Genomic DNA, 14742 nt, shown 5'->3' on the forward strand with positions numbered 1-14742 from the left:
CTGTCTGTTTGACCTGTCACTGATCACATTTAAACACCACAAAGCTTTTGAGTGCTTTTTTCCCATGTTCCCTTATCTCTTTCGGATTCTAAGCCATTTAGCATCAAAACCGCCGCTTCTGTTTTCATGTCTAGCTAGCTTTGTTCCATATGTATTTTTCTTTCTATGTCCTGTCCGTTTGATTCAAAGAAACCAAGGGTTTACACATTTGACCGTGACATTACTGTTTTTGCCTGTTTTCTTCATCTATGTGTTTCTCTAAAAGCACTGTGGGTATATAGAGAGACAGAGGGAACTGGAAAAACATATATGAAAAAGCGACATGGTTCAACAGACAGTGGGTTTAACAACTAAGGAAATGGCAGTAAACACATATTTTGGCTTCTAATTGATGACATGGCTAACAGAATATTTCATGTCCATGTCCGAATTCTGTTTGTTGAAGTTAAACAGTTATATGTATTACACATATCCATTCCTAAAAACCCAAATTATGAAAACTTTGAATCAGATGGTTGAGATTAGTTAATTACCATAATGGCCTATGTAGTGACACATAGATATGCTTGTAAAGGTTTCTAATTAGAACAAATCCCTTTAATTAGAACAAACCCATTAATTTTGTTGACATTGCGTAGATTAAGTAATTGACTCATTGCCAGCATATGTATGCTTTTTGTTATAATGGTGTAAATCAATTTTTTGGAAAACATGCTTTTCTGCTTTCCTTATCAATTTGGTGAAAAAGCTGCTTATCAGCTGTTTCTCCTCCAACATTTCTCCAGATTTGATAACATGAAAAGCTCATGTCTGTAAGCTTCTGGAGATACATCACATTCATTTTCAGTGTTTTCTTTATAATCTTGGTCTTATGCAGTCTTAAGCCATCAGTTCTTATTGGTTATGATATCAAGTTACCAAGTAGGTTAATTGTAGGTATTGTGGATGTGGTAACTCTGCTGCCACTGGAGTTAGGGCAAACAACATGAGGTTATTATCAGGACATTTCTGTTCTGTCAGTTTTTCAGAGCTACTTTCTGCTTTTAATTTTTTTCTGCAAAAAGGAAACATGCAGTTGAATGTTCCTCCTCATTACGTTTAGTAAGATGTACAGTATTTGTCGGAAAGTATTTGAAACAGCAATACCACATGGATAGTAAATTTATCTCATATCTCTATACTGAAAACCTGCCCAAACTATTTTTTGTGCGTGTTTACTCCCATTTGTCAAATAAAAAAGTCCAGACCTGACAAAGCACATTCACCCACTCTTGTACTTTTACTCCCCAGCTGACAAGTAAACTTTATTATAAGAACTGACAGTTTAGGACTAAGAGAAATATTCAGGGCTTGTGCGCAGTTTTGTGATTGATAGAAATGTTTGTGACAGTATCCACTTGTCTTGATACTTGTCTTCCATTTTTCATCCACTTCCTTCCCCTCACCTCCCCCAGCTGACAGCAGTGGTTTTGTTGATGTGAAGAAGTACTGTCATGCTACAGAGACCCAGAATTTCGTGCTTGTCTTCTCATAACCGAATGACGTGAATGCTCTAAGCACTGTATCTAAACAAAATAACACAGTGAGTGATCAGGGACTTTATAAGCCTCAGGTAATTCAGTCGCTTTCTGTCCAGCAACATTAGTTTTGTGAGCTTTGCATTAACAAACAATGGAAACAACTGGGGCTTTGCCGATTTGAGCAGCATGACTTCATTTATCTTCTTTGTCTTTTCCCACTTTTTTTTCTTTATTGAAAACAAGAGACTTTCTTTCATGGACGGTGGAGATTGGTGTAAATTTGTGACCTGTTGCAAACAGTTTGCTATGCTTGTGGTATATATCATTTTCCCCCTCACTTTTAGTTACCAGCTGACAAGAAAACACACACATATGACACTGGAGGAAACCTTATATTTAAATATGTTAAATTCCAACTGACATCAAATTAAAGTCATTTTCATGTGAACACAGTGGGGGAAAAACAAATGTATATCTCCACAAAGGAGGATAAGTTTATGTTACCTCAATAACTTCTAACATTTAATGTCTAATCCCAAATTCTCACTTGTGTTCTGGTTGGTTCTTTTTTTTTTGGTCGGAGCATTGGGATTAACATTGCAGTGAGGATTTTCTCTATGTGAATGTGTCTGAAGCTACCACCTACTTTGAATACAGGGATGCATCGCCAAGAGGGACGATGTTCTGTTTCATCTCTGCTCACCGCGTTACTTCCATCTTGGAGGTTTTTTCACACATAAAACTCGGTTATAAAGGGCCAAGAAATCATGTTTCTCTCAAATCTAGTGGAAAACAGGATATCCCATTTAGGCATTGTTTAAGAATATCAGGGTTCTGATTGCTGAACAGTTTTCTCAAGCTGGCAGTTGAGTGTATGCAGACTCTTTGACAACTCCTTTTGGCCTTCCTTGCACACTAAGCCAGCAGTGTCGGATTGGTATATCTTTTTAGCTCCAGCCTTCAGCTTCGCTCAGAAATTGAACACATTTCATCATTACAACCATTGATTTCCCCCGCTGTGAAACCAACTCAGCTCTCCCTGATGCTCTCTGTTTCACTCACTATATGTTCTGTTCTTGTTTTGTTTTCCCTCTTTCTGTTTTCTTATGTCTCTGTAACCTTCTCTGCTCTATGTTGTCCTCTAACTAATATCTCCCTTTTTCATTACATGCAGCATCTTGCAACACACTTCCTGTTTACAGCCTTATTCACTCACTGATCCCTAACTCTTGAGTGATTCTAGCGTCTTCCAGCATTCTTTTTTAAATCATCTCACTCATTAAAAGAGCAAATACATTTATGGCCATACATACAGGGTTGAACTGTAAATCACACTACATGCTGGCATAATTATAATTTATATATGAAAGAATGTAGTTAGAATTGTTAAATTGGGACGGATGGCTGTCTAAACAAGATCAGCGACATCACCCAACACTGCTTTGGGTTCATAGTTAGCATCCCAGGCTCATCTCAATATTGATATGTAATAATTCTTTACTTTAGAACTGTTAGCCGTACTTTTATTGAAACCACTTCCTAACAACATATCAGATTAAAAAACTTTAATTCAAGGGTGAGGTGTAAAACTTGAGGTAGTTTACATTATATTCACTAAGGCATGCTACATGCAGTAGGTGAAACACAAAGCTACTAAAACTAATCTGGCATAGCTTTCTTCAGTCATCTGCAGGGAGAAAGCATCCTCTTCTGCAATGCAAGTCAGCTGCAGTTTTTTCAGTCAGAGTACTTGAGGTGCAGCACTATTCTCCAAGCAATAAACTGTGCAGAGCAGGTGAGAGTGCAGACTGATATCTGTACAGTAGTTTTGACTGTTTTCTGGAATTAACTGGAATATGCCATCTCTTTCCTTCTTACTTTTAGATTTCTTATTTTCTGATTCATTATCATTTATTTATTGCAAAAAATACACAGTATTAGTATTATAGATCCCCCCCAGACATGTATTAAGAAAGAATTAGACAAATTAAGACACAATAATGTGTGTCTGATATGGTTTTGTTCTGCCAAAAAAGTATAACTTTCAAATTATAATAATTAAAAATGCATCTACTTCTACTACCTAATTAAAAATGTCCAGAATCTATGAATATTCATGTTCTGTGGATTTTGTGAGTTTTGTTTTCCTGCTGGACACAAGAAGTCTCGTAGTTCACTGTTAAGTTCATTCTCAGTGTGTGTGGACTAATGGCTCCAAGTTGCAGAATCAAACTTGTATAGGTTGCAGATTGAACCAGGTTGACTGATCCAACATCTGACTTTAGGAACCGAAAGAAAAAACAAATTTTTACTGGATGGGGTCTTTATTTAATTAATTCTATGTTATAAATGTCTCTTGTTTCCAATGCAAAGTATGCAACGTAAATATCGGCTAAACCTTGAACTGCTCCAGTGATTTAATGATAATGTCCTACTAATAGTTTTTGCTTAGCTTAATAAGCCATGTACGCAGTGATGCAAAAGGTGTAAATGTGCATGTGTTTTTCCTTTATTTGTCTTCAACACAAGCTTGCTCCCTATCTCTTGCTGTGTCCTGAAGTCCCATGGCCTCACTCATGTACCATTCCATATGCTTTCTTTGCATTTGTTTGAGTCCATTTGCCATAACTAGCTGTCTGGCTCATTTGAACCATTCAGTGTAACTGCTATACCTTCCTCATTACTTCGGCAGTAGCATGCTCACTGGTCTCCACCTCCTACCTATCCTTTTTGTCCCTTTTGTCCACACTGTGTTTGTGCAACTGTTTGCCTACTAGTTGTTCAGCTTTAGTCCTTTGCTTGCTAGTTATAATTGCCTCTTTAGCTGCCATTTTCTTAGTATCTAGCTCTCTTGCTATGTCCCTTGCGCTTTCATTTTAAGCTGTGAAGCCATAACAATCTCCCTTGTTTGCTTGTTTGCTCAAGCGCTGGTATTCGACACTAGTTTTTATACCATCTTTGCTCTTTGCCCTTATAGTTTTCTCCCCCTCACTGGCTGTTATCCCTTGTTGTGCCAGCAGTACCTTCCACAAGCTTTTTACTTTCTTCATTGCTTTCCTTGTTGGTCTCTGTGCCATCAGTGCCATTTGAATTGCCAAGTTCCCCTTTACTTTATCAATCTTTTTTTTTTTTCTAACTCAAAAGTCATGTCCCCCTATCTCCCAGATAGCTTTCATGAAAGCTTTTGCTGCCTTTCTTGCTCTTTGCCCTCATGGGTTTCTCTTTAATACTGTTTCCAGCCATTAATGGCCTTTGGTCTGCCACAATCCTGCTCACTGGATTTTACTTTTTGCCTCCTCTCTGTCCCCTTTGCCTTTATGCTGGCATGCTTACTGTAACCGTCTCTCAATTTCTCTGGTGGCAAGAACTTACTGAGAGGCTTCGTAAGTAATAGGCCCAAGTCAGATTTGTGGAGACCCATAGAGATTGTTGCTTGGGTCTTTGTAACGCCGCTGAACCTGAAATAAACTGCCAAGATCTTTTCTCAGAGCATTTGCCCGTCTACTCCCCAGTCCCCACATACTTTTACCTAAAACCCATTTTTATCTCCTTTCCCTTTTCGTTTCACATTTCATTGCCCTCTCCCACCTCTTTCTCTGTCATCCTCTAACTTCCTCTCACTGTGCCTCTGTCACGATGCTCTCAATTGTGTGTTATTAAAACAGTCTACCCTTTTTCTAATGTTCCTCTTCTCTTTCTTTATTCTATTTCAACTTATTTTTCCTTAATTATTCCTTTAGTTTGTCATACATTTCCACAATATTCTCAATATATCTTTTCCCCCGTGTTCTACTTGTCCCTCTCCTATGCCTTGCATATTTTCATCCTGAGTTTATTCCTCGCTCCTCATCTCCTACTTTCCACTGCAGACCTCCTCTATCTCTGCTCCCTCACAGTCCTATCAGTGGGTTGCAGCTATTTAAACCTCACACTTATTCTTCACATGGAGCTGCTTTCACAAACAGCAGAGAAAAGAGGGAATTGGAGAGCAGAGTGAGATAAGTGGTAGAAGTGCAAAGGAACAATCTAACAAAGTTTACATTAAATCCATTCTGAATCTACTCAGTAAAATGACCTGGGTTTGTAAACAGCAGCAGACATTGTATGATTATCCCCTGCTTCTATTTACTTGCTAAGATATTTTCTATGCACCGCTTTGGCGTTTGCTTCTTAAGCTAACATAAAAGCCATATCACCAGAGTAGAAGCTTAAATAGATTTTAGCTTGATTTTTTTCTTGAATATCAGTGGCTCACTGAGAAACTGGAACTTGAGACTCTTAAGCTAAAATCTCAATCTCACTAATATTGCAAATGATTAAACAGTGCTTTTTTTCTTCTTTGCAGGTCTGGTGGTGAGAGAAGCCAGTATAGAAATTACACGACAGCAGGTTGAGGAGCTATTTGGTCCTGAAGATTACTGGTGTCAGTGCGTGGCCTGGAGCTCTGCTGGAACCACCAAAAGCCGCAAGGCACACGTCCGGATTGCATGTGAGTATATTACTTTAAGCACACTTGTAAGGTGTAATGATTGAAGGATGCTGTTTACCAATGAAGTTTGTACAGTCTACTCACAAAACACATACATAGATGTAAATTCTGTCTTTCTTCGGCCCAAATGTGAAACAGAATTCAAGAAAGTTATCACCTTTGCTTGTTTTGTAGGTTCATTTTTAAATAATGGTTGCTTTCAGTGCTAACCTCTAAAATACGGGGCATTTCTTGTGACAGCTTCACACTAAAAAAACACCCTGCGATTCACCAGTTGAATGCTTTTAATGTGAAGCAGCAGCAGTAGGATGTGTTGGTATACATTTGCAGTAACTTGATAGACCTCTAAAGCAACATTAGGAGAGTGAACAATGAGGCTTATATAAATTAGATAAAATTAAAAACAGTAATGCTGAATTAAATACATGCATCATTTCCAGTGAATTCTTTGTGTTTAGGGAGCCAACTTGAATGGCGGACCCCACCACTAACAATGAAAACTCTATAGAGAGATAATTGCAGAATATACGGAATGGGTATTGCTGAAAAAATAAGTCCATAAATAACTTTAAATAATAATATGTTTTTTTTAATGAAAATAAAGGATTAAAACTGTGTGGCTGTATTGGTAAATGGACCTGTACTTGTATAGCGCCTTTCTAGTCTTCCGACCACTCAAAGCGCTTTTACACTACGTGCCACATTCACCCTTTCACACACATTCACTCAGTGATGGCAAAGTCCATCGAACAGAAACTAACATTCATACACATTCACACACCGATGCACGGCATCGGGAGCAATTTGGGGTTCAGTATCTTGCTCAAGGATACTTCGACATGTGGCACCAGGACCAGGGGATCGAACCCACAACCTTTCGATTAAGGAACGACCCGCTCTGCCTCTGAGCCACAGCCGCCCGTATTGTAATGTGTAAAGGCACATTTCTGTCATGTGGTATTAATATTAACTAGAGTCTAGAAACCCAAGACTCAGGAAAAAACTTGTAGTTGGGTAGAACTTTCAAAATTGTTTTTACACTGAATGATACATGGTGGGGAACGTTTCTAAGAGGAGACTTAGCTCAATAATGTTAATCTACCATCAGCAGCTTCCTGTTATGGTCTGGTGAAGAATTTAATATGACAACTGGGAGTCTGACTATAAGGTCACCAAAAGAACACAAGCCAGACAAAACCCTACCAGACTCAGTATCACTCTAGCAGACAGTGTTACAGTGTAACACTGCATACACATTGATCACATGGGGAAATCATTTCAGGATTGTTAGACCCCCAACAACAGTCCAGGGGAAAGAAAAGGTTGAATTTGGCTGTGAGTGATGGTCACTTGACGGCTCTGCAGCAACTTTGTAGCAAGGGAGTTAAGATGTTTGATAGAAATCACCTAAAAAGCCTTGTTTGTTCTTTCAATGTAAGCCTCATATAACAGAATGGATTGTTCCTTCAAAGCTCCTTTCACTGGCCTGAGAATTGAACCCACAACAGTAGTTTTCCAAGCGTCATTGCTCTGGTCAATTCAACCATATAAGACAACTGGGACTTGTCTGAGTGCTCAGGTTATAGAAAGGTCAAGCAGAAAAGAAATACCAATAACAAAATCGACCCCACCTCCCCGGTTTACCTGGCTTATACTGACAGTGTGGCTCTGCTTGAGTGAACTCTCAAAAGGACAACTGGGGGCTTTGATAGAGTCCATTCAGCAGACACTCAGAACAAACTGCACACATCCTCATATGTAGTACTTTAACAGACAGTATCACTCTAACAGACACGTACCCTGGAAATCTTGTTTTCCCAGGTTGGTTGTGCTGCAGAAGGAAATCCATCATGTTGTCCCTTGTCTTTTTCATTCAGGTTATTTTATTTGGCTGTAAATATGTCTCACATTTGCATTTTAAAGAACGCTAACAAAAAAATCTCAAAGCACAAATAAATCATATAAATAAAGATATATTTATAAAAACAAATAATCACATTTATACATTACACTACAGGTCACAAATTAGTGTTATAGGCTTATACACTAGAGCAGTGGTTCTCAACCTTTTTGGTGTCAAGGACCCTCAAATTGATACACATCAGGCTGCAGATCCGTATTTGAAAAGATGTAGTCTCAGGGATTCCAGTCTGATAAGATTTTTTTCTTCCATAATTGTGTTTGTTGATTTGCAGATTTGCTGATTAACAGTGAAGAGATAAACAAAAGAGTCATTCTTGTTGGCTAACTTCTAGTCAATAAAATATTCCCAACTTTTCTCCTGACTCCTGGTGGTCCCCAGACCTGAGGTTGAGAACCACTGCACTAGAAAGTAATAATATATTATGTAGACTATCATATGCAAATTCAACCTGTACCAGATTGTTTAAATGTTGTAAATATACACAAGTGCATTCATAGAAAAATGTGTTGATTCAAGCTTACACAATATACAATGGTAGTATCACAGCAACATATTTCTCAATTAATTTGACTTGTGAGCTTTAAAGACCATTTCAATTTAGAACAGAGGATCATCAACTACACTCCTTGGGTATATGAGGATGTTTTTCTGTCTGTCAGCAGAGACTTAGTGACACAGTCAGAAATATCCCTCGAAGCTCCGCTAATAACACTGTTGAATGGAATGGGCCCTCCTCGGGGTGCAATGAAAGCTGGGTAATGTGCTGTTTTTGGCTTACGTACGATACATGCTGAGAGACAGATGCAGGCAAGCCTACGTATACAGGCTTCTGAGATTCTCCAAGGTAAACACGTGAATGCAAACACAAGCAGCACAGAAATGCACACTGAAGGCCACAGTTTTCAGTGGCTTACTGATTCAGCAAGGTAGCTGATATGAACATGTCTATACATCCATACATGTTTGTGATAGATAATGTGTGTGTCTGCATTACTATGGCTTATTGTATCCTTTCCATCATTATCATCATGTAATACCAGCTCTCAGCAAGTTGTGCCACATTAGTCACAGTGAGTCCAACCTTACACACCGCAGTTTCCCCCTTAATTGTCCTGTTTTATATAGTTTTTATTTTTAGTTAGCCTACTTTTGTTTAGTTTTTTTTTGTTTTTGTCTGCCTCATTACGGAATCCTCTACTTCTGCTACCACCATTTATACTAACATGTTGCTGAAATGACTTTGCATTTCTGAGAAACTGAAATAATTCTATAATTGGACATAATTAGGACTGTTCAAGGACAATTTTTAAATTTTTTTCTAGTTGTACACATCAAAAGCAAACTTGCATACTACCTTTCTTGTATCATGTTTCCCTCTTTTTTCAGTCAACTTCTTCACACAGGGTATATAGTATTTCACACACGTAAGACCTCTGCTGGAGGTTAGGTGGAGGGATGATGATGGAGGATGCCTCTAAGAAGGTGCGAAGGACCAGAAAAGGGGAAGATGATAGAAATCCTGCATCTCTTTTACTTTACTCTCTCTCTCTCTCTCTCTCTCTCTCTCTCTCTCTCTCTCTCTCTCTCTCTCTCTCTTCGGATCACTCTCCTCTCTACCTTTCTTTTTTCTGTGTAGTATGTATTTTCCATCTGACTTTGTCTGTCCCTCCGTCCTTCACTTTCTCTCTTACCGTTATAACAGTGATTTTTCCCTTAACCAGATCTGATTACACTCAGCCCCCTCTTGCGATAACCTTTTACTTCAAATCGACCCAACCTCCTGACCTACCCCGCTTTCGGCTCCTATTTGGATCTACTGTTGTGATTAAAATGCTTCCTGGCAGCTAGAGCTTGCTGAGCAAAGTGTCTTTTCTACCGCACCATGCAATAGCAATTCAGCATTTCTCTCCTGCATTCCCATCTCCTCTTCCCACTCATTTTCTTATTTCCCATTGTCTCCTCCTCTTTCAGTTTTTCCTTTGCTCATAATGTGGCTATTGTTTGGTTCTGTCACTCGTGCTCTCTTTTTGTCCTCTTTCTCATTCTCCAGCATCTTCAGGCTGTTTTAATAACTGTAGAATTAACACTTCAAGGCATTAACTAAATACGCAGTTTGTAGCTGGATGATGGCAATCAGTGTTGAGGCTGTAAAAGTGTCAAATACACAATCAGAGATATTAAATCTGAGAGATTTGTTGGTCTTTTGGAGAAGGGCACTTTAGCTGAGTTATGGGTGGTGCAGGGAGCTTAATTCAAGTTTATAAAGCAGGTGAAATTAACACACACACACACACATACACACACACAGGTTGTCACACTCAGCCATGCACAGCATTGCAGGCACGTACACAGGGGTAAGCGAAACACAGACGTACACACAAATGTGCATGAAGTGTCAGTCATGCTCTTTGGCCCTGCAGCAATCGGGTCAAGTCTTTCTCCTTCAATGGATTAGCAATATGTCAAGGTCACACACACACACACACACACACACACACACACATATACACTCTTACATGCATGCACACACAAACATGCACACACACACACACAAATTTCAGATGATGGCAATTTGTTCTGCCACCTTCCACTGAGACGTGTGCGCATAGCAATCAGGAGTCCAGACACTCGGGGACATAGGAACCCAAGCAGCTCCTTGTGTCAACTGGAAAATGTGTGTTAGTGAATTTCTGCTGTTTTGTTTATGATGCAAATGTCTAAGCTGCATGTATTTAGGTTTTTCCTTCAATCAAGGATGAATTAGACCAAGGAAAACAAGGCTCAACAGGGATTTCTTGTGTTGGATTCTAAGCATTGATTATAACCAACCTCCTCTACACTCATTTAGGCTTAGACCGGCATGTATCTTACAACAATATAGGCAGTCATTTGTAACCCAGCAACTGGAAACAACTGCAGTGTGTTAGCCAACCTTTCTGGTATGAAAGTTAGTCAGCAGCGCACAAACCAAATTGCCCCAACAACCACAGCCACCTCAATAACATTTGGCTTTTTTTGCATGGAATGGCATGCCTCGCAGTTTTATCAATGCATAATCAAATCAGGACTCATATGAAGTGAAAGATCCATGCTGTTTATCCCTCTTTAGTCACCCTTATAAACACTGTCAGTGGAAAAATTCATTTTTCCCTGGATGACATCATCAAGAGAGTCTTGGTTTCTGGCTTTGAGAGGAACTTCATGATGGTCACAAACACTGAATAAACATTTTTATAGTGAGAACCAGTCGTGTGTGTCTGTGTAGATGTGTGGTTATGATGTCTCACCATCGCTGTAAGCCACTGAGCTTTTTCCCAGATGTCAAGGACCGCTTCGGCATACTCATAAGTGTTAAAGTGGTAAGCCACAGTGATGATTTATCACACAAAGCTAAAATGTCACTTGCTAAAGGTCCAAATGTGAGGGGAAAAATTAATAAAAAGAATAACATTACACACAACATATTTAAGGACTGTCATTTCTCATTGAAGCATTGGCATCGCTGAGGTGTCTCCTGAAAACCATATGCAATGTCTGCACAAAGGTCTGCCTTTACTCAGCAAGGCAGATGACTGAATAGGTAAACAAAATGACATCCTATTGACTTGACCTATTGCATAAAAGCAAGATTATTGAAGTATTTCCATGTTAGATTTGTTTATTTAGATATATATTTCAAAACCCTAATTGGTTTTCACTAAGGAGCTAAAGTGAACAGTTTAATTAAAAAAACATGCCCCTTCTTGTTATTTGCAGAACCTAGACAGTTGTCAGGGCCTTGGGCCATATTTCATCATAATGAGTAATTTTACAAACCAGGATTCAGAGGAAGTCTTCAGAGTGATGTTGCTATGTCAGTGAATAGAGTTGTTTACTTGTTCAAAACTTGACTGCGGATGGAAAGACCTTTTCTGATGTCTCAGGCTGATCACAGGTTGTGTTGAAATGACAGGGTGGAAGGTTCAGTGAAAGAACTGGTCTAAGTGGAAAGAGACTCTCCAAACTCACTTAGAGAAAATGACTTCCTATAACTACACTGAAAATGAGAATGACACTCAAGGTCACATTCTACCTTCACTTCCTCCATTTTAATATTTTGGAGCTATATTTGAAGGTGTATGAATGAGTGCTCAAAGAATGAAGAGGTACCCAACCTCAAACTGCAAACTAAATACCTTATAACCTAAAGACATATAGGACAATTCTTTTTGAGAAAAAAAAAAAGAATATTATGAAGATTTTCATGATTTTGCATAAACAAGCTGTTCCATGTAAGCCATTTCAAAACCTGTTGTATGAACACAAAATGGATAGTTATCAAGCTAAATATTATATGTAGCACATAACAAAGTTATTCGGTAACACACCGTTTAATGACCTTCCTATCAAGACATCCAAGCAGAAAGAAATGTAAATTCACCCCATTATTATAATATACAGCAGTTTCATTGTTTACAACTTTGATTCTTATCATTTAATACAAATACGTTTTAATTACAAATCCATTTACATTTCCTTTTTTTAAAAATGTTTATTAAATATTATCTTACCCTCTTGTGTGCTTTATCACTTAAATCATTTTTTTCTAAGCCAGAGGTCTGATTGTTTCCATTGCATGCCACCGTGTAGGAAATTGGATGTCCAAATTATCCTCTCTGAGACTAAAGGAGAGTACTTTGCTTGCTATTTTTTTCCCCAAGCATCTCACATTGCTCTTTATTGCTTGAGCAGCTCCACCAGGGGAAACCGTTATGATTTGGCATGGGTAGCATGCAGGCGGAGACACCCATTTTGGATAATTGCTCTGAAATGTGCTTATGTGGAGGTGCCTGAGGCAACAAACTAACCACAAACATAATAACAGTTTTAGTTGAGCAGTGGAAGAAGTTTTAGATGGAGAGGGAAGGAGGCGGTGAGACACAGGGGGAGGGAGGGAGACGAGGAGGGTGAGAGGGAAAGAGGAGTTTATGCAAGTAAAGGTCATTTTTTGAATAGATGCTTGCACTGCTTTATTGTATATTTTTAGGGGAGTTCACGCTGAAGAACACTTTACAAGGTCGCCCTCTGTACTTTTCAACCCTGTTGTAGTTCCAAGTTGTTTAGTGAATTTATCTTTGCTTTTGTTATATTTATGAAGCTGGGTAGCGTTATCTGCACTGTGGGAGTGAAGTGGGGTCAGTGAATTGATAGGACACAGCTGTCCCTCCTCTCCTGTGCACATATTTCCCTCGGGCACATATTTGCGCACATGCACAAAATCACACACTGCCCATTGATGTGAATTCATGGTCCCCTGGTGTCGTGAACACAATGTCACATTCCCTCTTTCCTTCCTCTCAAACACACATGCGCTGTTGCTAACAAAGTGGTAAAATTAGCTTAGTGCTGTGTGTGTGCGTGTATGTGTGTGTGTGTGTGGGGGGGGTGTAGGCGTGTATGCGTGTATGTGTGTGTGTGTGTGTGTGTGTGGGGGGGGGGGGTGTTGTCTGTTCATCCCCAGAGCAGTTTGCTTTAATCTCCTCTAATTTCATTCTCAATCTTTATGGAAATCAACTCTCAGAACCAACTCCTCATTTCACCATCTCCCTTACTAATTAAGACCAGGAAATTGTTCCTGGAATTGGCTGGCATGAGAGAAGTGTGTCTCATCCCTCAATCACTTCCTCATTCTCTCTTTGCATCTGCAGTTGTTTTTCGCACATTTGTGGTTACGTGTCTGCTTTTCTGTCCCACTGCGAGTTTCTCACCATTTGTGGTTGTTCTGTCTCCACGTATGTGCTGTGCCTGCGTGTTTGTCTCAGTCTCCTGTGTGTTTTTCCCTCACTGTGACAGTATCTCGTTCTCTCTTTGTCTTTCAGTGTCTGTCCATGTACGTGTGTGTCTGTGTGTTGTGTGAGTAGCCATGTGGTGGATTTAGGGCTAAAGCTTTGGGTGATTACTCCCATAATAAACCATCATGCTCTGTTCAGGCTGTCATCCCCCACAGGGATTGACTGTATTATGAAGTTATCATTCAGTCTCAGCAATATTCTCTGTCCTCACATAACTCTCTTAACCAATATAGCTCTACCCAGAGAATCTCATAATGATTAGATTTATATTGCCTGAAATTAAACCTTATCATTTAGGTGGGAAGATGTTCTGGACAATTTTGAAAAAAGCTTTGTCAGTGTATCTCCAGAAAGCAAGGCAGTGATCATGTTGCCTAGCTTTCTGGAGATACACTGACAAAGCTTTTTCTAGCACCTTGTTCACACATACAGATTCAACTGTAGCAGGCTGGCTCTTACCTCTCATGAGTCTCCTGCTTGTTTTTAATTTGCCTACCTATTTGCTTACAATATTTACCTTGCAGTATAAGTAATTGATACTGTATAGTACAACAATAACACCGAAAGTGGCAAGAATGACTGACACTGTGGTCCCATATTTGCTCTCAAGTAAGTCCGGTCATGGTGAAGTTGGGTCAGGGTTAATGAGCACTATTAGTTGCTGCTTACATATGTCAGAGGACATTAAGCAAACATTTCCTGAAGCCCTTTGCACAACTGGGCGACATTTGACAATTGGGGTCTCGGTTTCTGGTGCTAGCATGCGTGTTGTTGCTCAGGATCAGTTTCCTTTACAAACAATTGAGAATGTGCACTCTGCATAAAAACATTTGTGTACAATATTTAATTATAATTTATTCTATATGGATAGTTGCAGTATTTAGTTAGAATTATTCTGGGTAACATTAGCATGCATGAATTTCTCAGTGCTTACCATCAAAATACTATAATACACTTAATACAGTATATACCAGATGC

The 14742-nt window shown here is 39.2% G+C and overlaps 1 protein-coding gene across 2 annotated transcripts in view; it reads left to right on the forward strand.

Moving 5' to 3' along the window:
* Window positions 1-14742, forward strand: part of unc5ca (unc-5 netrin receptor Ca) — a 183682-nt gene that overhangs the window by 97211 nt on the left and 71729 nt on the right. For both annotated transcript variants that reach the window (XM_051421607.1, XM_051421608.1), the window contains exon 3: window positions 5866-6009. In XM_051421607.1, the coding sequence (XP_051277567.1) occupies window positions 5866-6009 (144 nt within the window). The remainder of the gene's footprint in view (window positions 1-5865; window positions 6010-14742) is intronic.

The sequence above is a fragment of the Dicentrarchus labrax genome, unplaced genomic scaffold (genome assembly GCF_905237075.1).
Source record: "Dicentrarchus labrax unplaced genomic scaffold, dlabrax2021, whole genome shotgun sequence".
Classification (NCBI taxonomy): Eukaryota; Metazoa; Chordata; class Actinopteri; family Moronidae; genus Dicentrarchus; species Dicentrarchus labrax.